The 21,628-nt window shown below is 40.0% G+C and overlaps 1 protein-coding gene across 36 annotated transcripts in view; it reads left to right on the top strand.

Annotated features, from left to right (window-relative positions):
* The first annotated feature begins 5,009 nt into the window (after window positions 1-5,009).
* The window catches only part of SLMAP (sarcolemma associated protein), a 149,818-nt gene continuing 133,199 nt past the window's right edge, over window positions 5,010-21,628 (top strand). For all 36 annotated transcript variants that reach the window (XM_070777189.1, XM_070777190.1, XM_070777179.1 and 33 more), the window contains exon 1: window positions 5,010-5,207. In XM_070777189.1, the coding sequence (XP_070633290.1) occupies window positions 5,010-5,207 (198 nt within the window). The remainder of the gene's footprint in view (window positions 5,208-21,628) is intronic.

Here is a 21,628-nt window from a genome sequence, read left to right as displayed (position 1 = left end):
TAGAGAGCAACACCCACATGGCTTAGAATTCAAAATATCTCATGTTTGAGATGTCTTAATTTAAGCCTTTTTTGTGCCTACCAAATACCAGTGGGTGAAGAACGCCTTCAATGCCATTTTAGCATTTCCAGCACCCTCCATAGCTTCATAAGATTTTTTACCCTTCTAGGTTATAGCAGTCCCAGCTTTTCTTTGGAAAAATACGTGAAAAAGCATATTCTCTTTGTTTAACATTCATTTTAAGAGACTGTAGTAGAATTGAACATAAAGAGATATGTTTTGTTCCCACATTTATGAATACATTTCTCTATATGCAAATTAGAGATAATACAACTTGCCTCTTACTGTATGTGGAAGGCTGGAAGAATTCTTAATATTAGTAATAATAATAGAAACTGACCTTCTTTGAGCATCTACTATTTTCTAGGCATCATTATCTTATTTTATCCTAATGTTATCTTATTTAATCCTAAGGCTCTGTGGGGTACTATCTACTTTTTTTTCCAAATGAGGAAATTGAAACTCAGAGAAGCTAAATCATTTAGAATTTACAGTGCTTTTAATGGTGATGCAATGTCTGATTTTGAAACCTTGATTTTCATGATTTTACTTTGGTCTTTTAGGAGAAAGGTGGCAATATTCTGAAGACCACTGCATTCATTGCCTTCAAGTCCTTCAGCAACTGAAACTACTTTTCTATGTCCTTCTTTCTTGACCACCTCTCCTTATGCTTACGTGAACTCTTGGTTGTGGCATGTGGAATCTAGTTCCCTGACCAGGGATTGAACCCGGGCCCCCCTGCATTGGGACCACAGAATTTTAACCACTGGACCACTAGGGAAATCCTGATTCCTACTCATTTTTCACGTCAGTTTAATTACTCGACCATGCTCCCATTATCCTTGATAAATTCATTACAGCAAGAATCTTATTGTAATGTTTCATCACCTAAATAGTGAACAACTCAAGGGAGTCTTTTTTTTTTCTTTCCATTGTTGTATTTCCAGGACCTATGGCAGTAGCTGTTTCCCACCTTCAAATAAAATATTTATAGAGTGAATGAATGAAAAGACTTTTAAGTTAAGTGACTTATAAGTTCATGCACAGAACTGATTAGGGTTATGTGGAGAGTCCTATATTAGTTTATTCTACAAAAGCCTAAAAGTTACTACAAATGAAAAAAATTTCATCCTCTTATATTAAAACTTTTCAACACATCCTTATTTTTCTCCAGAATACAGTACCAGGAACACAGTAGTAATTCAGTACATATTTGGTGAAATAGTGAAGACTGTTAGAAAAGTATACAAGGTCCTTATAATCTTCTATAATCTAACACATATTCTAATACTTTTAGTTCAGTTCAGTCGCTCAGTCGTGTCCGACTCTTTGCGACCCCATGAATTGCAGCACACCAGCCCTCCCTGTCTATCACCAGCTCCTGGAGTTCACTCAGACTCACGCCCATCGAGTCAGTGATGCCATCCAGCCATCTCATCCTCTGGCGTCCCCTTCTCCTCCTGCCCCCAATCCCTCCCAGCATCAGAGTCTTTTCCAATGAGTCAACTCTTCGTATGAGGTGGCCAAAGTACTGGAGTTTCAGCTGTAGCATCATTCCTTCCAAAGAACACCCAGGACTGATCTCCTTTAGAATGGACTGGTTGGATCTCCTTGCAGTCCAAAGGACTCTCAAGAGTCTTCTCCAACACCACACTTCAAAAGCATCAATTCTTCGGCGCTCAGCTTTCTTCACAGTCCAACTCTCACATCCATACATGATTACTGGAAAAACCATAGCCTTGACTAGACGAACCTTTGTTGGCAAAGTAATGTCTCTGCTTTTGAATATGCTATCTAGGTTGGTCATAACTTTCCTTCCAAGGAGTAAGCGTCTTTTAATTTCATGGCTGCACTCATCATCAGCACTGATTTTGGAGCCCCCAAAAAATAAAGTCTGACACTGTTTCCACTGTTTCCCCATCTATTTGCCATGAAGTGATGGGACCAGATGCCATGATCTTCGTTTTCTGAATGTTGAGCTTTAAGCCAACTTTTTCACTCTCCTCTTTCACTTTCATCAAGAGGCTTTTGAGTTCCTCTTCACTTTCTGCCATAAGGGTGGTGTCATCTGCATATCTGAGGTTATTGATATTTCTCCCGGCAATCTTGATTCCAGCTGTGTTTCTTCCAGCCCAGCGTTTCTCATGATGTACTCTGCATATAAGTTTATTTTGTAATAATTAGTAACAGTATGTACTTTTCAATCATGTATCCAATACTTATTTAGTCACTATTATGTGCTCGGCATATTGGCCCATTGTTTCAAAGAGCCGTATTCTTTTTCTCCTTAGAACCTTATGAAGCCATTCATCAAATACTATATTTATTGTGGTTTTCCTACCAGCCTTCTTTCAGTTCAGTTACCGCATCTCTGACTCCTTTAGTACCCAGTGCTTGCTTAGCCCTGATTACATCAAAGTGAAATTACCTTTGTTTGTCACCCTTCTCTCCCCATCCCTATCTCATAGTACTCAGGTGTAATCCCAAAAGAAAAATATGAGGTTTTATGCACCTATGTGTTTCCAGGGTTCAGGACCAAGCATGGGACCGGGCCTCAATTCTATATATACGAATTGAAATGCACTGTCCGTTACTCTTTTATGAGCAAATGGATTACTACCTTGAATTCTCACAACAGGTGAGTTAAGTATTATCTCCATGTAATTGATGACAAAACGAGGCTTGAAGTGGTTTAGAAATGTGCCCAAGGTCACACAGTGGTGAAGCCTGTTGTTAAAGGAATCTGAAGAATGAAGTCACCACTGATTCTAAATGAGTATGGCTCATTTCTTCTATCTTTTTCTTGAAATTTTCGTTTAGATTTGGCGAAGTCTTTCCCTTTTGAGACTAATGACTCCTTATCTACCTTACTATTTTGAGTGCAGGAAATACCTTTCTTCATATTCGAAATTGTTCGACCTCTTTCTGGAAGCAACGTGATGTTAACTTTTCTGATATAACTAACACTCATTTCGGGGTAGAATCTGAGTTAGGAGCCCTGGGGGACAAGATAGGCCCAGTTTACAGTAAGCTCATTTGAAATGGAATGCAGGGACTAAAAAAATTTTCCTCCGGGCAGGATACCTGGCAAGGGGAGAATGGACCTTAAGATGCACAAATCCTAAGGCTTGTGGGAATTTAATTGCTCACACCTAGGGCAGCTGTGGGGTACTGTGTTGCCCACAGCTAAGATGGATGCTAATAACATCTTCGGATGAGTTTGTCCTCCTTGCTCATTGGTATTTTCATCCAGGACCATAGTGAATAAAATTTAGGAAAAGCAGGCGCCTTCTTACCAAGATGGGAAAGTAGGAAGTTGGCAAGTTGCATTTAGGAAACCTTCAATAAGTCAAAAACATTTTTATTGCCCTTAACCAAAATGGTAGTAAAGGTTGCCCCACGGTTTTGAAGCGTCTAACCCTTAACTAAGATGGCGTTTGGAAGCTTGTTGAAAATTGGCTTGCCCTCTTTTCCGCCCTTGACCAATATGGCTTCAGCGGCTTCGGTCACGTGACCCCGCCGACTACGGCGCGGGAGAAGGGTAGGAGGGCCTTTGAAGGGTGCGCGTTCCCGTGGCGGTGCACCGGGTAGGTTTCAGTCAGAGTCACTATGGCGGCTGGCGCTGGCAAGGTAAGCTGAGGCGGCGGCGGCAAGGGAAGGTGGACCCGTCGTGGCGTCTGGGTTCCCAATCCCCTGAGCCCGTCCGCAGAGAGGTCGGCCGAGGTCGTAGCCAGTCGCGGGGTTTGGCTGGGGTGGGTTGAGAGGGGCGAGGGCTGAGGCGGGCGGGCACCGGCGCCTGACGGCCGTTTGTTTTGATGTTTTCCCCCTCAGGTCGGAAAGTTTCCTGCCTCGTCGGTCACAGCCTGAGCGTGTCCCACCGGCCGCGAGTGGTGAAGGCTGCGGCGGACCCAACCCGGGGCCTCCAGGCCTCTCCCCCAATCTCCGGGCCAGCCTCCCTCCCCCACCTCCTCGTCCGCCTGGAGCTTCGGCTGCTGCCCCTGAGATGCGACCCTCGCGGGGGCGACCCTGAGAAGAGGCGACCGGTGTGCTGAGCACCAGCCGGGAGCCCAGGCGTCCGGGGACCAACTTCCTGCGGCCCAAGACCCCGGAGCCTCCCTCCGGGTCGCGCCTTGCTCGGTTCGCACCCGCCTGCGGAGCCGGATCCCCGCCCTGGTCGCGGGGACGCCCGCCAGGTGCCCGGGAGTCCCGCCTCGGCCGCTGCCCGCGCCCCCGCCGACCCCAGCTCCTCGTGCCAAGGACCCCAGCCACCGCTGCCTGAGCCCGGGCGGTCCGGGCACCCGGTGCCACCTCCCGGGCGGCCTCCGCGCAGCAGGGGCAATGCAGACTGTCCCGCTGGCCGTCTAGAGCCCTCCGCCGCCTCCTCCATCGCCTTGTCCCACCACTCCCGAGGCCCTCGAGGACGGGCGGTGGCCGCCCAGGGGTGCTCAGCTACACCTTTCTTCCGCCCGCAAGGACCCTTCTGGCCGCACCGACCCTTCCTTCATGCTGCAGTGCTGCAACATTTCCGCCACCGAGGGGGAAAAGCGGCCACGATCCCAAACAAAACACAAGAATTGGCGTGTGACTCATCTGCTTGGATACCTCCAGCCCCCAAACTGTCTTCCAGGAGTTTTCTGGGCCGAAGCTGTCCGATGTTTGAGCCTTTACTTCCCAGGGAAGAAGATGGACTGAAAGCCGCCAGTTGGGGACTTCAGGGTGATCAAGGCGCTGCTGGGTTTTCAAGGAGGTGATGGGGCTTGCGCTGGCTTGTCTTCCCACCCAAGTGAAGAGTTGTTGATGTTCACTGGTTATGCTTAGACAATGTACAGTTTGCTTTAATTTAAAATTGTGGGGGGGGATAAGGGGGTCTAGGCTTGTGAAGGGCAGCTCGGATCCGGTGGAACTCCTCTTTGTCCCTGGTAGGAGAGACACCCCCAAGTCTGTCCTCGATGCCGTCAGCCTTGGCCATCTTCACTTGCCGGCCGAACTCACACCCGTTTCAGGAGCGTCATGTCTACCTGGACGAGCCCATTAAAATTGGCCGCTCCGTGGCCCGCTGTCGACCAGCGCAGAATAATGCTACCTTTGATTGCAAAGTGCTGTCCAGGAACCATGCTCTCGTCTGGTTTGATCACAAGACGGGCAAGGTAATGTCACTAAGTTGTCTAACAGTCGTTGCTTTTCGTTTCCCTTTGCGCTTTCTGCGTAAATGTATGCAGGATCCCAGGGTTTGCACCCAGAGGAGACTTTTCAGCCAGGCGGGGAAACCCAACTTTTTGTGTGTCTGGTTCTAGTGACTGAATGGAAAACAGAGAAGGAATTGTAATTAAATGCCTCGAGAGGGCGATGGCATCTTGATAACGTGGTCATTCCCAGTGAAATCCTAAACCCTAATGCATTTTAGAAAACTAGATAGTGAAACTTGGCTTCTTGCTTTCGTTCTTTTCCGAAAGGTGAATTTGCAGTTCAGTGCTTGATGAAGAAAGCAGCACTTCCCAGAGCAATGCAGGGAATCTGGCCAGTACTACCCTGGGGCTCAAGTGTCTCAGTGATGAGATGTAGTTAACACCACAGCTTTTAACTGAGGACCTTTCTAGCAAAGGACAGTGTTTGTGTAAATTTACATTTTTAAAAGATTTGATACGTATTTACCTATGAAGGAGTAATTTGCAGTTATCAAAGCTAATTTAATTAAGCATGAACAACTGTAACTTTATAATTTCAGAGTTTTGTTTGCAAATTGGATGAACATATACCAATTGCTTTTGAAAATCACTGTTGATGTGCCCTTCAGCACTTATTAAAAACAACTAACGCATACTTACAAAGGTGATATTTAGAAATCATTGTTAAAATTATTTTCTGAAATTATATCCAACTCTCGATTATTGCATTACCTAGATGTTATAGGATGAATTTAGTTCTCATTATGTATGAATATTTTAGCATTTTTATATTGGCACCCTAATTAACTGTATATGTAGGTGCTTATGTCTTACGAATACAAGAAAAAAAATTGGGTAAAAAGATCCTTTCAATTTTAAAACTATCTTTGTATGTGGAGAATACACTAAAGAGTTCATCTTTGTGCTTAAATCTCAAGTTTTAGTTAAGCTACTGAATCCGTTCCAACTTAGAATTAAGTTATGTAAGACTAATAATATCTCCGGTTTTACCTCCTGACTTTTTGGATCCTCTTGCTGAGTTTAATGATTAAGTCTGTTTTAAAAAAAGAATTTAAATCTTTTAGAAGAGTTGTGTTTTGAAATGAAGGAAACCTGAGCCTGAAAAGGAAGAGAGAAAGGAATACTCCTGAATCAAGGAATTATTATATAAATTGTTGTTCACAGAAAGGAGGAAAAGATTGCCCAAGTGCTCTGTGCTTGCATAATATCTATATCCTACTCTGTATGTAGAATGAGAACTAAAAAGTATGTTATTTTTCTGTGTAACACCAGATGCTCCTTATCTGTGGAACAGATCCTTTTTTCTCCCTGGGAACTAAAGTTTGGGTGCCTGAAAGACCTCATAGATTACCAATAGTTATTTAAAGAACTCATCTTTCCAGCAGACAAATTCAGACAACAGTTACCAGCTAGTTGCCTTAACCAGCTTTTACATTTTTGTCTTTTTATGTCCCTGGGTAACAATTATGATGCAACGTAATCAGATAATAAGTTTTCTTAAAGTACATTGTACATGCACCATTTTTATTCTGATTCAGTAGTTAGAGGGGGCTCAGATTTTTTCTTTTACTTAGTTGAAAAACAGTGATTACATGAACAGTGCTTTTCATGGTTATACTAAAACCTGCATAATGGGTTATTTTGAGATGACATATCAATAGTAAGTGTTTTTTGTATAAATTGATATGATACGTTAAACTTTTGAATGGAATTTATTAGAAAACCTCATCAGGATCACAGCTTATTTCTACCATTTGAATTTTTTTTTCTTTCTTGCTTTTATTAGCTAAAACATACTCAGAATGTGAGGCCTTGACTTTAGAGTTCGATATAACTATTGATTATTGTACCACCTAATCTAGTTAAGACAAATAACCTGTCAGATCTTGCCATGTGATCAAATTGCTCTAGGAATTAACTACTTAAAATTTAGGTTTGAACAGATGGTAGGTTTTTATTGAGCATCTGTTATGTGCCATATATTGTAAGGTACATAGTTACAAAGAAAACCCACAGTTTGACCAAGTATCACTTACTGTTTTCTCTGTATGAAATTTCTAGTAGAAGGATTTGTTATAATTGTATCATAACAAAAGTCCCCAAAGCCTAATATATATTCTCAGCAAATTTCTTTGGATAATACTAGAATCCCCTCCTTCTGTATGCATTGCCTCAGGTAAGTTTGTTTGTTTTTCCTCAACCTACTTTAAACTTCAGGTTTCTCTTCTGGGGATAATAATAGTCCCTGGTGGCTCAGACAGTAAAGCGTCTGCCTACAATGCGGGAGGCCCGGGTTCGATCCCTGGGTCGGGAAGATCCTCTGGAGAAGGAAATGGCAACCCACTCCAGTACTCTTGCCTGGAAAATCCTATGGACAGAGGAACCTGGTAGGCTACAGTCTGTAGGGTCGCAAAGAGTCAGACGCGACTTCACTCACTTCACTCGTTGTTTTCACGATTCAGGTAATCATGTAAATCACTTAGCAGCCTGTTGCTTGCCCTTACTAAGGGCTCAGTCCTTAGAGAAGAGGGTATTTGGAGTGGAGAGACAAGGGAACTATCTAGGCAGGTCTTTGCAATTTGCTGTAGTGCTGTGGAATCTTAGGAAGGTAGAGTGACATTTTTTTCTTTCATGTGATGGCATGTGTGGAAGTAATTTTTTAAATTGAAACACAAGAAGTTGACCATTTTGTCCAAATTGGCACCTTACCTGGGAAGTGGAGAATTGGGGTAATATGCCCTTTGGTTGACTTTCAATTTATGAGTGTTGCATTCTGCGTTTGCCATTAAGGGAAGACCTTTAAAAGCTGAAAGAAATAATAACCACTTAAAACCTTCTGATTAGTCAAGCCATACATGTTTATTGTAGGAAATCTGCAAAGTGTAGGCAGATGGAGAGCTTGGTGACACTTTTTAATGCTAAGTTCAAGGAATGTTTTAATGGTATTTAAAACCTGGTGACAGGTTTGGCACAAAGTGGAATTTAATAAGCTTCCCCAAATCATCTACTCAGTGATGTAGCAGGTGGATATTGCCCAGCTTGGATTCCGGCCCTGTGTATCATCTTTCACTCCTTTTTGGAGGTCAGACTCTTCAAATTAGATGGCAGATAATAGCATGTTACGATTTTTCTGTTGACTCAAGGTACCACTGAGCAAGCAAATCTGTCCATATGGTGGTTACACAGAAGAGCTAGTAAAGCAGGACTGCCTCCTGATTTGGATGGCCCTGTTTGATTTGAATCTTTGTGAACCAGTAATAGTCTAGTGGCTGACACAGTAGTCTATTTCCAGTCTCACTGTAGTTCACCAAGTAGTAAGTACTAGTGGTAGTTGTCTACTTCCAGTTTCACTTTTTAAATTTAAATTCAACACATTCTTGAGCACCTCTTCTATCATGATCTGTTTTAGTGTAGGGCATAGTGGTGGGTGAGGGAAGGGGGAGAAAAATCATAAGAATTGGTGAGAAATTGTTACCCCTTTTTAGGAGTTTATATTTCAGATCAAGAGGGTGACTAAACACCTTGAGAACAGTTGATTTAAGCTAAGATAGTATTATTTAAGTTTAAATGGCAAGAGAATGATGGTATTTGAGACTTTAAAATAGGAGTAGATAGGTACAGGTAAAGAGAAGATGCTTTTCTGACTTGTGTTTGTGTATAAGAGGATGAAGGTGGAATAAAACAGACACGGAAACTGATCTTGTTGGACTGAAGGGTCCTTTTGGAGAGTTGCTATGATAGTAGCTGTGAGAGAACATTTGCTGTGTGTATGTTTTCATGTTTGTGCCTTGTTTTTGTGATGAGTTGTCAGACCCTGGAGAAGAGGATCTCTGCCTTATGTGTTGTTTTCTTTTATTTCTTATGAAGTAGATGTTGAGTAACTGAAGCTGAGTAGAGAGTGGAGACAAGTTGTGGAGTGCCTTTATTTACTTTTCCAGGACGTGGACCCACGGGCTATGGAAAGACAGGGAGAGTTCTGTGCAGAGCACTGACATACGAAACCATAATATACGAGTGATAAAACAATATGTAGAATGACCTGGAACAAGGAAAACGGATAACCATTAGCTTAAGTTATTTTGTACTCTGTTACCATGCTATTCTAAATACTTTACATGTTAGCTTATTTAATACTTAAGTATCTATTTAAGATAGGTGGGAGTTCCTTGGTTGGTCCAATGGCTAAGACTTTTTGGCCTCTGTCTCACAGGATCTTAGTTCTCTGATCAGGGATGGAACCTGACCCCTGCTGCAGTGGAAGCTCGAAGTCCTAACCACCCGGCCACAAGGGAAGACCTGAATCCAAGCGCTTAACCACTCTGCTATTCCAGGGTTTTGTGAAAGCTTAGATACGATGCCATTTTGTAGGGGTACAGGCCAGGTTCACAGAAGGAATGAAAATGACTAAATGCCAGAAAGTGAAAAAAAGACAAGTGTGTTGTCTGTTAGGACTTCAGCAAATAGAGAAGTGCCATATGGACTGGAGATTGTAGGGAAGGTTTCATGGATGAGATGCAATTTGAGCTAAGACCTTAGGACTTTCTGAATAGGGCAGAAGGTAGACAGCCAGAATCAGTCAGAAAGGAGTTTTGGGTGGGAAGAAATCTAATGCCTCAAGTAAAGGCATAGAAGCAGGAATGATGTGGTATGTTTCAAGGACACTGCAAGAAAGTCACTGCAAGGGAGAAATCTCCAGAATTTGACAACCAGGGTTGTTTTCTTTTGTCTTCTTCCTATATGACTGCTGAGATCCTGGCCTCAGTTTTTGGGGAGAGTGGCAGATCCTATATTCATTGATTTTGTTTATTTGTGTTTTGTTTCAACAGATGCCTATTTTTTTTGTTGTGGTTGTTGACAGAAGTTATAAAGGTCAGAAAGAGCTGATTTTTGTGAGAAAGACATGTATTTGACATGTTTAATACATATTAATGTAAACATGTTTGGAAGGCCCGGTTATATATCCCCAGGACGTAATCATTTCCTTCTGTCTTACTTTTCACAGTAGTGGAAAGTTAATGAAATATTTTATCCATCTTATCCATCCATTGTTTAAAATATGGACTGTGTATACACTTTAAACATTTTTGTTCTACTTATTTGACTTTACTCCCTTGGCTGAATTTACTCTTTACCTTCTCAGGCTCCTATTTGGTTTTCTCAAATGGTATTTATGTTAAAGCTTAGTATCTATTCTTTTTTATAAATAGTGCGGAGGGTATCTGTCATTCAGAGTTTTAAGTGAAAAGATTGTGAGATTGGTTCTTGATATATGTTAGCTACTTGAATTGATAAAAGTGGTGGCATTTGTTAGCTGCAGAAGTGTTCTAAAGACTCCTGCCTATGCTTCTCTCACTGCCACTGCCAGTAGATGAACAGTTGATATACCCCTATTCAAAATCTAGGTTGCTATACCATTAATTTTTTTCCCCCATTGATTTTTAGCATGATATGAGTGAGTGAGTGAAGTCGCTCAGTCGTGTCTGACTCTTTGCAACCCCATGGACTGTAGCCTACCAGGCTCCTCCCTCCATGGGATTCTCCAGGCAAGAGTACTGGAGTGGGTTGCCATTTCCTTCTCCAGGGCATCTTCCTGACCCAGGGATCGAACCCGGGTCTCCCGCATTGCGGGTGGACGCTTTAACCTCTGAGCCACCATGCAAAGCCTTCAAAATCCGTCTCTCATTTCCGTTTTTTTTCCAGCTCTTGTTTTCTGTTACTCTTTTTTTTTTTACCCTTTGCCCCAGACTCTGCAGTAGCTATGTGACAGTCCTCACTGTCCCTTGAAAAAGTGCCTTCCTTTCTTTTTTTTTTTTTTTTTTTAGCTATTTTGTCTTCCAGAATGACTTTTCCCCTTTGTCCCTTGAGGCCCAGTTCCAGTGTGAAACCTTTCCCTACTCCCACTAACTGAAGAATTAATTGCTTCTTCCTCTCTGTTCCCATAGAACTTTGTATATAATTTCATTATGAGACACAAACAAGAAAATAACTGTGATGCAAATGTACTGTTGCTCAGCCAGATGTGTGCTCTTGAGAACAAGGGACTAGACAGTACATAAATGTTTGAATGAGTGAAATGAACAATGAAGCAGTCTCTGTTTCTGCGAACCCTGAGGGTCAAAAAGCAGAAGGTCATTCGAGTTAGTTCTCAATTTGAGATCACAGACTCAATTTCCAATAGGTAGTGTTTGTATAAATCATTACGTATAGAGCAGTTGCAGTGTCCAAGGCACTTTGCCAGGTGTTTTGGTATCTTAGATAATCTTGTGGTTGGTGATATAATTTTGAGCCATTATATTTATATCCATTCTCATGCAAAATAATACTTTTAAGGATTTAATAATATTCAGCATACTTTCTTATTTCACTTGATCTGTATAACACGTAGGAGGTAGGTAGAGCAACCGAAGACTGGCTCCATTTTATGAAAAAAGAGTTTGCTCTTTAGAGGTTATTTGCCCAAGGTCACCTCTTAGTAGCTATGGAGAGGTGGAACCAGAATCTAGATTGTTTCCCTCTGAAATAAAAGCTAGCTGCTACATTTATTCTAAACTATCTTATTATGGAATTAACAATTATAATGAAAATCTGTCTTTTGCTCTCTTTAAGGGTAATCTAATCTATTATTTTCTGGGAGTATGACTGAAAAACTTGTATGACAAACTTCCAAAGACTGAGAGAATCTGAGTTAATTATTTTTCTGAGTCAGCTAGCATTTTTTAAACATACCCCTACTACTCCTAGCAATAAATGTATTTTTTCCTAAGTTTGCATTCAGGCAACTGATTTGGATTTGAGTGTTTATGCAAATAAATGAAACGGCCTTGGAAAAACTTGTTTGCCATGTAAATTTTTAATCCTTTATAAAGAGAACAACTGACAGGTGTAGAGGAAAAAGGAAAGTTTGTGTAGGTATTTAAAAGCATGGAAGACTTTGGTGATTCTACTGAATCCTTTGTAAAATGTATAATCTGGATTAGATTTTAATTTAAAAATGTAGGAAAGTTTGTTTTCTTATTTATTTGCTTTAAGGTTTTATCTATACTTTCAGGCTTATGGTTTTATCTACATTTATAACTACTGACTTATTCTAGCTGAGCCAGGTAGAAATGAATTTCAAATATGGATTTTCAAGCTATTATTTATTTTCTTATTTTTTATTTGCACAAGTAACAGGAATACATTCTTATAAAAATTGAAGCAATAGGGAAGTATGTGGAGTATATGTACATCATCTTTCACATAGGTACCTTTTACCTTCTTCCCTTCTAATACCATTGTTATTAGTTTGGTATGTAATTTTCAGAATTTCTACTGTGCATTTGTCTACTTGGTTATATAGATAAATAGTTTTTTGTTTTTTTTTTCATAAGCAATTGGATCATAATTCTGTATGTACCTGTTAGCTGATGATATCAAGTGAATTGTAATAAGCTTATCTAAAATGTGTTGATATGCTCTGAGTTAAGACCAGCATCTAGACTGCTGTAAAATTAATATCACTTCATTGAGTGCTTACCAGGTAGTATACTGAGTTCTATATACGTTATCTCATTTAATCCTCACAACAGACTTATGCAGTAGGTACTATTATTATCCTCACAGTGAGAAAACGTACGTTTCAGGGAGGCGAAGGAATTTTTTGTTCAGGGTAACACAGGTAGTGGTGAAGTCAGGGTTCGAACCCCAGTCATTTGATTGCAAAATGCATACTCTTGATCACTCTGTTGCTTGCTTCCTCAGCACCTCTACACAATTAGTCATCGTTAATCTCATCACCAACCAGTTAGTGAGCAATAGACTGAAAGAAAAAAATTGAAATAAAAACCTTATTGTCTATTAACTCATAGATATTTTTTTTTCATAGATATTTTTTGTAGTAAATCTGTATAGAGTTTTAATTGAAGGTCAGTTCCTCAAACAGTATTTATTCATCACTTAAATTTTTACAATTTGAAAAAGAAAACAACTCTACATGTAAAGATATTGTAGTATCACTGTTCAGATAGTATAATATACTATAAAAAGGTACATTATATAGTATATAATATGCTAAAAAAATACTCTTTTTTCATTAGATAATTTATAAACATACTTTATATTTATTGAGGTATAGTTGATTTGCAAAATGTGTTTCACGTATATAACAGTAGATCACGATTTTTAAAGATTATTCTCCATTTAAAGTTGTTATAAAAAATGGACTATATTCCTTGTGCTGTACAATTTATCCTTATAGCTTATATATTTCATAGATAGTGAAGTGAAGTCGCTCAGTCGTGTCCGACTCTTTGCGACCCCGTGGACTGTAGCCCACTAGGCTCCTCCGTCCATGGGATTCTCCAGGCAAGAATACTGGAGTGGGCTGCATTCATAGATAGTAGTTTGTACCTTTTAATCTCCTACTCCAGTCCTTTCCTTCTCCCCACTGGTAACCACTATTTTCTTCTCTGTATCTGTGTGTCTATTTGTTATATTCAATGGTTTGCTTTATTTCTTAGATTCTACGTATAAGGGTTAACATACAGTATTGGTCTTTCTCTTTCTGACTTATTTCACGAAGCATAGTACCATCCTGGTCCATTCATGTTGTTGCATATGGAAAAATGTCATTCTTTTTTGTGGCTTAGTAGTATTTCATTGTATATATGTACCAAATCTTCTTTACGCATTCATTCGTTGATGGACACTTAAGTTGGTTCCCTATCTTGGCTATTGTAAATAATGTTGCTATGAACATTGGGGTGCATGTTTCTTTTTGAATTAGTCTTTTTTGCTTTTTTTGGCTATATACCAAGGAGTGGAATTGCTGAATCATATGGTAGTCCTATTCTTAGTTTTTTGAATAATATTCATACTGTTTTCCACAGTGGCTACACCAATTTACAGTCCCACCAAAAGTGTATGAGTTCCCTTCTCTCTACATCCTTCACTGGATAATTTCTAAGTATAATATGTTTGGGGTTGTATTTTAAATTATATATATGAACCTCCCCCTATAAGTAAATCTAATTTAGAAAACAATGAATTAATTTGTTTTTTAACTATTTAAATGTAGAAATATTAACTATATTATTAGATGCCAATTATATGAGGTTTCCCCCAAGAAGGAATTCTGCCTTTAGAGGGCCATCATATTCCAGGCTGCAATAGCAGCTCTTCCTTCTCTAGCTTGCTGGCCTACCCTGGAGATTTCAGACTTGTTGGCCCCTAGCATGTTACGGGAGCTAATTCCTTAAAATAAATCTTTATCTCTGTATGTATATATGTATATGGTGTGTGTGTGTGTGTGCGTGCACGCACACCTACATCCCCTTAGCTCTGTTCTAGACAACCCTGGCTGATAAATACATGGAGTGACTGCTAAATTGGTACAGGTTTCTTTTTGGGATGATCAAAATGTTATAAAATTGTGATTGATGGTTGCACAGCTCTGAACTGTATACTTTAAATTGGTAAATTGTATGGTATGTGAATTAAATCTCAAAAAAAAAAACTCCTATGGAAAAAAGAGATATTAGATGCTGAAATAGACTTGTGAAACCAAGTAGTATGTAAGGAAGTGGAAGAGTGTAGAGTTCAAAGTGGGTAGGACCAGCAGAGCAGCTTTTGAAGTACGGTGTGGCGTAATTTTTGTCACTCGTTTCTTAGTGTGAATACCTTATACTCTTGGTTAGACTTTTGTTTATTAAATTTAGTAGACAGAGAGTGTGTTTCGAAACTTTACATTTGTTGAAACAAAAGTCTAACCAAGAGTAAGATATTGATACTAAGGAAGTAGTGACAAAATTTTGGTATTACTGAGAAGTTTTAATGCCAAAGTCTTCATGTGGGAGTTGAGAAATGGTTGGAAAGGTGCATTGTATAAGTCTCAGTCTGAACCTGGAGATCTTAAGATAATAATTTTACTCACCAGTGACTCTCTTGTATATTCAGGCTCATAGAGCATGGTAAAATATTGGTGGAATGAATGATGTTGTCTTGACTAAGGAAGTATTCATAGTTGTGCTTAAACTGGGACTGTTTCTGGTCTTTAACAAGTATCTCAGTGTCTTGTGTGCAGACAGAGCAGTGTAGCGCCCAGTTGTTAGTTGCTAAGTTGTGTCTGATTCCTTTGTGACCCCATGAACTGTAGCCTGCCGGTCTCCTCTGTCCATGGGATTTCCCAGGCATGAATACTGAAGTAGGTTGCCATTTCCTTCTCCAGGGCATCTTCTCGACCCAGGGATCAAACCTGAGTCTCCTGCATTGGCAGGTGGGTTCTTCACCACTAAGCCACCAGATAGTGCCCAGTATGTAGTACTGAAGAATACAGTTACAATACAAGTAAGTCCAACAATAGAAGTATTTATGAATTACTGTTTCCAAGGAGCTAAGGGAGTGATGTATTCCTTATCCTAGTATTGGGGGTAGAAAATATGGAAGGAGTGAAGAGAACTTCCCAGAGAAAGTTGTTTTTAAGCTACTGTTTGAAGAATGAGTTTTTTACTCTGTATAAAAAAGAGCAGGACTTTCCAGCCCCAGGGAATCGTGTGTATTTAAGGCAGAAAAGCCTAAAGAGAATGATGTAATCTGGGAAATGCAAACACAGAAGTTAGCAGAATTGAGGAGGGTAGAATAAAACTGCTGTCAAATCTTTGGACTAGTCAAACACTGCTGGTAGAAGTTCTAGGGTTGGGCTACCTTAGTTGGAATCCTGGCTCCACTGCTTGCCAGACGTGTGACCTTGGGGAGTCTCTGTGTCTCCTTTTCCCTCATCTGTAAAAGGAGGCTAATAGTGGGATTTGCCCTAAGGATCATTGTAGAGACCATGAGAATTCACATAAAGCAGTTAGCAGAATGCTTGGCATGGAATAAGCACAAACAGTCTCTGCCTTAGAGTAGTTCAATTTAGGATTTTTTTACTTCATGATGGTATGAAAGTGATAATAGATTCAGTAGAACAGTACTTCAGGTTTTGGATTTTGATCTTTTCCTGCAATGTGTGGTATGGTACTCCCTTGGGGTACAGGGTTAGTGACAGCAAGCCACAGCTCCTCGTCAACTGTGCAGTCACAAGGGTAAACAGCTTATACACTTACAACCGTCTGTGCCCACACAACCCTTCTGTTTTTCATTTTTAGTATAGTATTCAATCGGAGAAGGCAATGGCAACCCACTCCAGTCACTACTAAGCGACTTCACTTTCACTTTTCACTTTCATGCATTGGAGAAGGAAATGGCAACCCACTCCAGTGTTCTTGCCTGGAGAATCCCAGGGACAGAGGAGCCTGTTGGGCTGCCGTCTGTGGGGTCGCACAGAGTCAGACATGACTGACGCGACTTAGCAGCAGCATAGTATTCAATAAATTACATGAGGTATTCAGCACTTCATTATAAAATAGGCTTTGTGTTAGATGTTTTTTCCCAACTGTAGGCTAACTTAAGTGTTGTGAAGATGTTTAAGGTAGGCTAGACTGAGCTACGAGAAGGCAATGGCACCCCACTCCAGCACTGTTGCCTGGAAAATCCCATGGATAGAGGAGCCTGGTGGGCTGCAGTCTGTGGGGTCATGAAGAGTCGGACACGACTGAGGACTTCCCTTTCACTTTTTACTTTCCTGCATTGGAGAAGGAAATGGCAACCCACTCCAGTGTTCTTGCCTGGAGAATCCCAGGGACAGGGGAGCCTGGTGGGCTGCCGTCTCTGGGGTCGCATACAGTCCGACACGACTGAAGCGACTTAGCAGCAGCAGTAGCAGACTGAGCTATGATGTTGAGTATGTTAGATGGATGAAATGCGTTTTCAGCTTACAATAGGTTTATTGGGACGTAACATCATTGTAAGTCTAGGGAGATCTGTACTCAATAACTTGTATCTATTTTAATTTTTCTTTGTATTTTTAGTTGATGTGTTTCCAGAGTAAAACCTATAAGCTTATTTTTCATAAGTATGCTTTTTCATGATTAAAAACGTTTTCTCTCCTTTGAATATCATGTCTTTAGAGTCTCCTCAACTAAGTAAATTATTTGATACCTTGGAACTTTTTTGAATGTGTTAAAGAAGTAGTGTGACACAGTAAAAAAATATTTGGTCTTTGTCCGAGGTTCCTGGCACACAACTAAAACTCTTGGAATCTCCTGAATTTATCATTCTTATCGAGTGTCTTTTGTATGTTAATAAGGTAACTGGTGGGTGGCAGACCCTGGATAGCTGGTGCTGGTCAGGATGATGTTGGTCACCAGAAAGACAAAGTGATTGGAGGGCTGGAACTGTGAGACCTGCTTACCATCTCTGGGAAGAGGAGGGGTAGCAGGTTGAATGAAGTCTGAATTCTATAAAGACTCTTGAACAGTGAGGTTCTGGGAGCTTTCGGTTTGGTGATCACATCAAGGTCCTGGAAGGGTGACTCAGTTGAAAAGACATGGAACCTTCTTGCCCTTTCCCCCATATCTTATTCTTTGCAGCTGTTTCATTTGACCGTTCCTAAATTATATCCTTGTTGGAGGTGTCAGTGACAACCTGGGACTTTGACTGGCATTAGAAATGGGGGCAGTCTTGTGGGAATGAGCCCTTAACTTTTTGAATGTGGAATCCACTCCAGGCAGATAATGTCAGAATTGAATTGTAGGACACTCAGCTTGTATTGGGGCTCCCCTGATAGCTCAGCTGCTAAAGAATCCACCTGCAATGCAGAAGACCCTGGTTTGATTCCTGGGTTAGGAAGATACCCTGGAGAGGGAAATGGCAACCCACTCCAGTGTTCTCAACTGAATAATCCCAATGACAGAGGAGCTTGGTGGGCTACAGTCCATAGGGTCGCAAAGAGTCAGACATGACTCAGCAACTAAGCACAAACACGAATGAACAGCTTGTATTAGAAAGTTGGAAAAGTAGTGTTGGAAAAGACAACCACACATTTAGTAACACAAGTATTGTGAGTATAAACAGTTCAGATAGTCTTATTAATATCCATTATCCAGCACTACCAAGTTTGTATGGTTTCCCTTTAAAAGGAACAAAAAATCATTAGCATACTTGGCCTACGATGCTTGATATGGAATTAAAGCAGTTGAATAAGTTATATGATGAAAATCTAGTTAATCAGGAAATGTAAAAGAGTGTATATGCTATATTAGGCAACATGGGGCATAATGAAAGTATTAGGATGTTACTTTGATCTTCGAGGAGCTTATTGTAGTTTAATTGGGAAGCCAAAGCTAACTCCATAAACAACTAGGGAAGAATTAAGTTCTAAATGGAATTAAGAGCTCTATGTGGTTAAGGTGGAGAAAGCTTGAATTGGACCCTGAAGATTTAGGGTAGAAAATAACAGGTGTACTTGGTGTATAAAAGTCTTGGTGAAAAGGCATGAAGCCAGAGGGATAGTCTAGTGGCAGTTGTGTGTTCAGTTCAGTTCAGTTCAGTTCAGTAGCTCAGTCGTGTCCAACTCTTTGCGACCCCATGAATCACAGCACGCCAGGCCTCCCTGTCCATCACCAACTCCCGGAGTTCACTCAAACTCACATCCATCGAGTCAGTGATGCCATCCAGCCATCTCATCCTCTGGCGTCCCCTTCTCCTCCTGCCCCCAATCCCTCCCAGCATCAGAGTCTTTTCCAGTGAGTCAACTCTTCGTATGAGGTGGCCAAAGTACTGGAGTTTCAGCTTTAGCATCATTCCTTCCAAAGAAATCCCAGGGCTGATCTCCTTTAGAATGGACTGGTTGGATCTCCTTGCAGTCCAAGGGACTCTCAAGAGTCTTCTCCAACACCACAGATCAAAAGCATCGATTCTTTGGTGCTCAGCCTTCTTCACAGTCCAACTCTCACATCCATACGTGACCACTGGAAAAACCATAGCCTTAACTAGACGGACCTTTGTTGGCAAAGTAATGTCTCTGCTTTTGAATATGCTATCTAGGTTGGTCATAACTTTCCTTCCAAGGAGCTGTAATACTGGATGGACCAGGCAGTTGGGGTTAGGTGGAGGCGAACTTGTCAGGTTCCATTTCTGGAAGACTGTGAAGGTATAAGCGTTGATGGGGCAATAGGGCAGAAATCTTGAAGGAACCAAGGCCCAAGCCCTGGGATTAAGAATCTTGGTTTGTAATTTAGGGGAAAGTCATGCCTCCCATTAATCCAACCAAATAACCCTGATAACTAGGCTGATATGTTCTACAGTGGGTTATGAAATACCCATCTGATTTATTAAGGTGGACTTAATAATAAAGTGATAGGAAAATGGTGAGGACTTGATTCATAATGAGTAGACAAAATTCGAAGTTTCCCAAGTATGATTTCTTATTTTCAAGATTCTTTTTCTCTTGGCATATTACAGAATTCCACTTCTGTGCCTCATTTCAAGGTATTTTTTGGTCAGTTACTCTGAATTCTGGAATAAACTTAAATGCCATTTGTGACATTGTCAGAAGTATAGATTTACTGTTTTGAATGAAAAATGAAAGAAGTTACAAGGATAATGAAGAGAATATTGTATACGAATGTCCAAGTCAGAGGCAAATATTAAGTGACAGCACTTACTTCAGTAGATGTAGATTTTAAAGCATAAAATTTATGTAGTAGTACTGCTCTTGCCATTTTAAATTGATGCTGTAAGCTGAGGTTTTTGTTCATAATTGTCAGTTGTATGGAGGCAGAGTTTTCAGATAAGCATCAGTGAAGTTTATTGACATTATTGTGGTTTTTCTTTTTCATTTTTTTTAGCTTTATTATTCCTATTGTTCTTGGTTTTAATAGTTCATTTATTCCTGCCCCTCCTTACCTGATTTGAGAATTGTATCAGAATTTTATCCTTTGTTTTAGCTGCATCTGTTTTGAAACCTGATGTAACAATAAGTAAACTTTTTGAACAGTGTGTGAGAAACTGATTAAAAGGCATTTTCCATTGTTAGGTGGTTCCATTATAAAAGTTAGTCATTATTGCTTCCTAGTTTTACTATTTACTATCTGTATTACTACTGCTCTGTCATTGCAACATGGAAGTACAGGTAAGAAAATTACAGATTTCATTGTAGCTCTACTGATTACTGTTGCCATGTTTCATGTGTGTGTGTGTGTGTGTGTGTGTAGAAAATATATATGTATTTAATTCTGATATTTGACTCTTGCTGCCAAAATATTATTCCCCAGAACAAGATATTTGGAGTGTAGGTATCTGAATGTTGGGACTAGAGGAAAAAAAAACTGTTTTTTTTTAAAAGCCACTTTAAAAAAGATTTGTTAAAGGGAAATACTCTTTTTCTTTTCTGATTTTTCTGTTATTAGTGTCATAGCTCCAGGTTTATGACTATGTAAAACCCTGATGCTAACTGCTAAGTCGCTTCAGTCGTGTCCGACTCTGTGCGACCCCACAGACAGCAGCCCACCTGGCTCCCCCGTCCCTGGGATTCTTCAGGCAAGAACACTGGAGTGGGTTGCCATTGCCTTCTCCAATAACCCTGATAGTAGCAGTTAATACTGTTACTCAGCTCACCTAAGCTTTCTTTTGCTTTTGAATTTTCTGATTATCTGCAGAGTTGGGCTGGGTAAGTCTGAGTTTTATATATAGCTTTAAGCAGTGCAGGTGCACAAAATAAAAAACTGATATAATTTTTATGTATGTTTTACATTGTTACTTTTATTATATTTTCCATTTTCTATTGCTGTCACTTGAAAATTTTTCATTAATTCCTACTTTGTGGTTTTTAATCTCTCGGCTGTTTTAAGTATAGATATATTTTGGATAAATTCTGGATTTTCTTATTCTAAATTAGAATTTATTAGATGAAAGTTTAAAGCTGTTGTGACAACATTTTGCTGATTGCCACAATTCTCACTAGTTTACCCCTTGTCTTCATAAAATGAACTTGGATCATGTTTATGACAAAGCTTACCCCTTGATTATATATTATTCTGGAAATTATATTATTCTTGATTATATATTGTCAACTCCTTAATTATTATTGCCCTAAGAAATTTGCAATCTCTAGAAAAGACAGTGGCCTGTGCTGCCTTGTATCCCTTCAGCGTAGGTACAGTGCCTTGTTCTTGGTATGTAGTTGAAAAAGTTATTGCCAGTACAGTACCTTTCTTCAAAGAGATTGTAGAAATACTAACTTAAGAAATTTGTCTTTTTTTTTTTTTTAAGACTTTGTAAGGGAATCTAGACTATTTTTTTCCTTGGAGTAGGAAAGAATACCAGAAATAATTCACAGAAACAACACATTGAAGTAAAATATCAATAAATTGAAATGTTAAAATTAATTGTTTTCATTCAATAGAATTAAAAAAATGAAGACAAAAAAAAAAAGAGATAATTATAGTACACATCACTTGTAAAGGATTGATATCCAGAATGTAAAAAGAACTTTGTCCAAATTAGTACCAGATACAACCCAACGGAAA

The sequence above is a fragment of the Bos indicus genome, chromosome 22, assembly GCF_029378745.1.
Source record: "Bos indicus isolate NIAB-ARS_2022 breed Sahiwal x Tharparkar chromosome 22, NIAB-ARS_B.indTharparkar_mat_pri_1.0, whole genome shotgun sequence".
Lineage (NCBI taxonomy): Eukaryota > Metazoa > Chordata > Mammalia > Artiodactyla > Bovidae > Bos > Bos indicus.
This window is presented reverse-complemented; position numbering and strand designations above follow the sequence as displayed.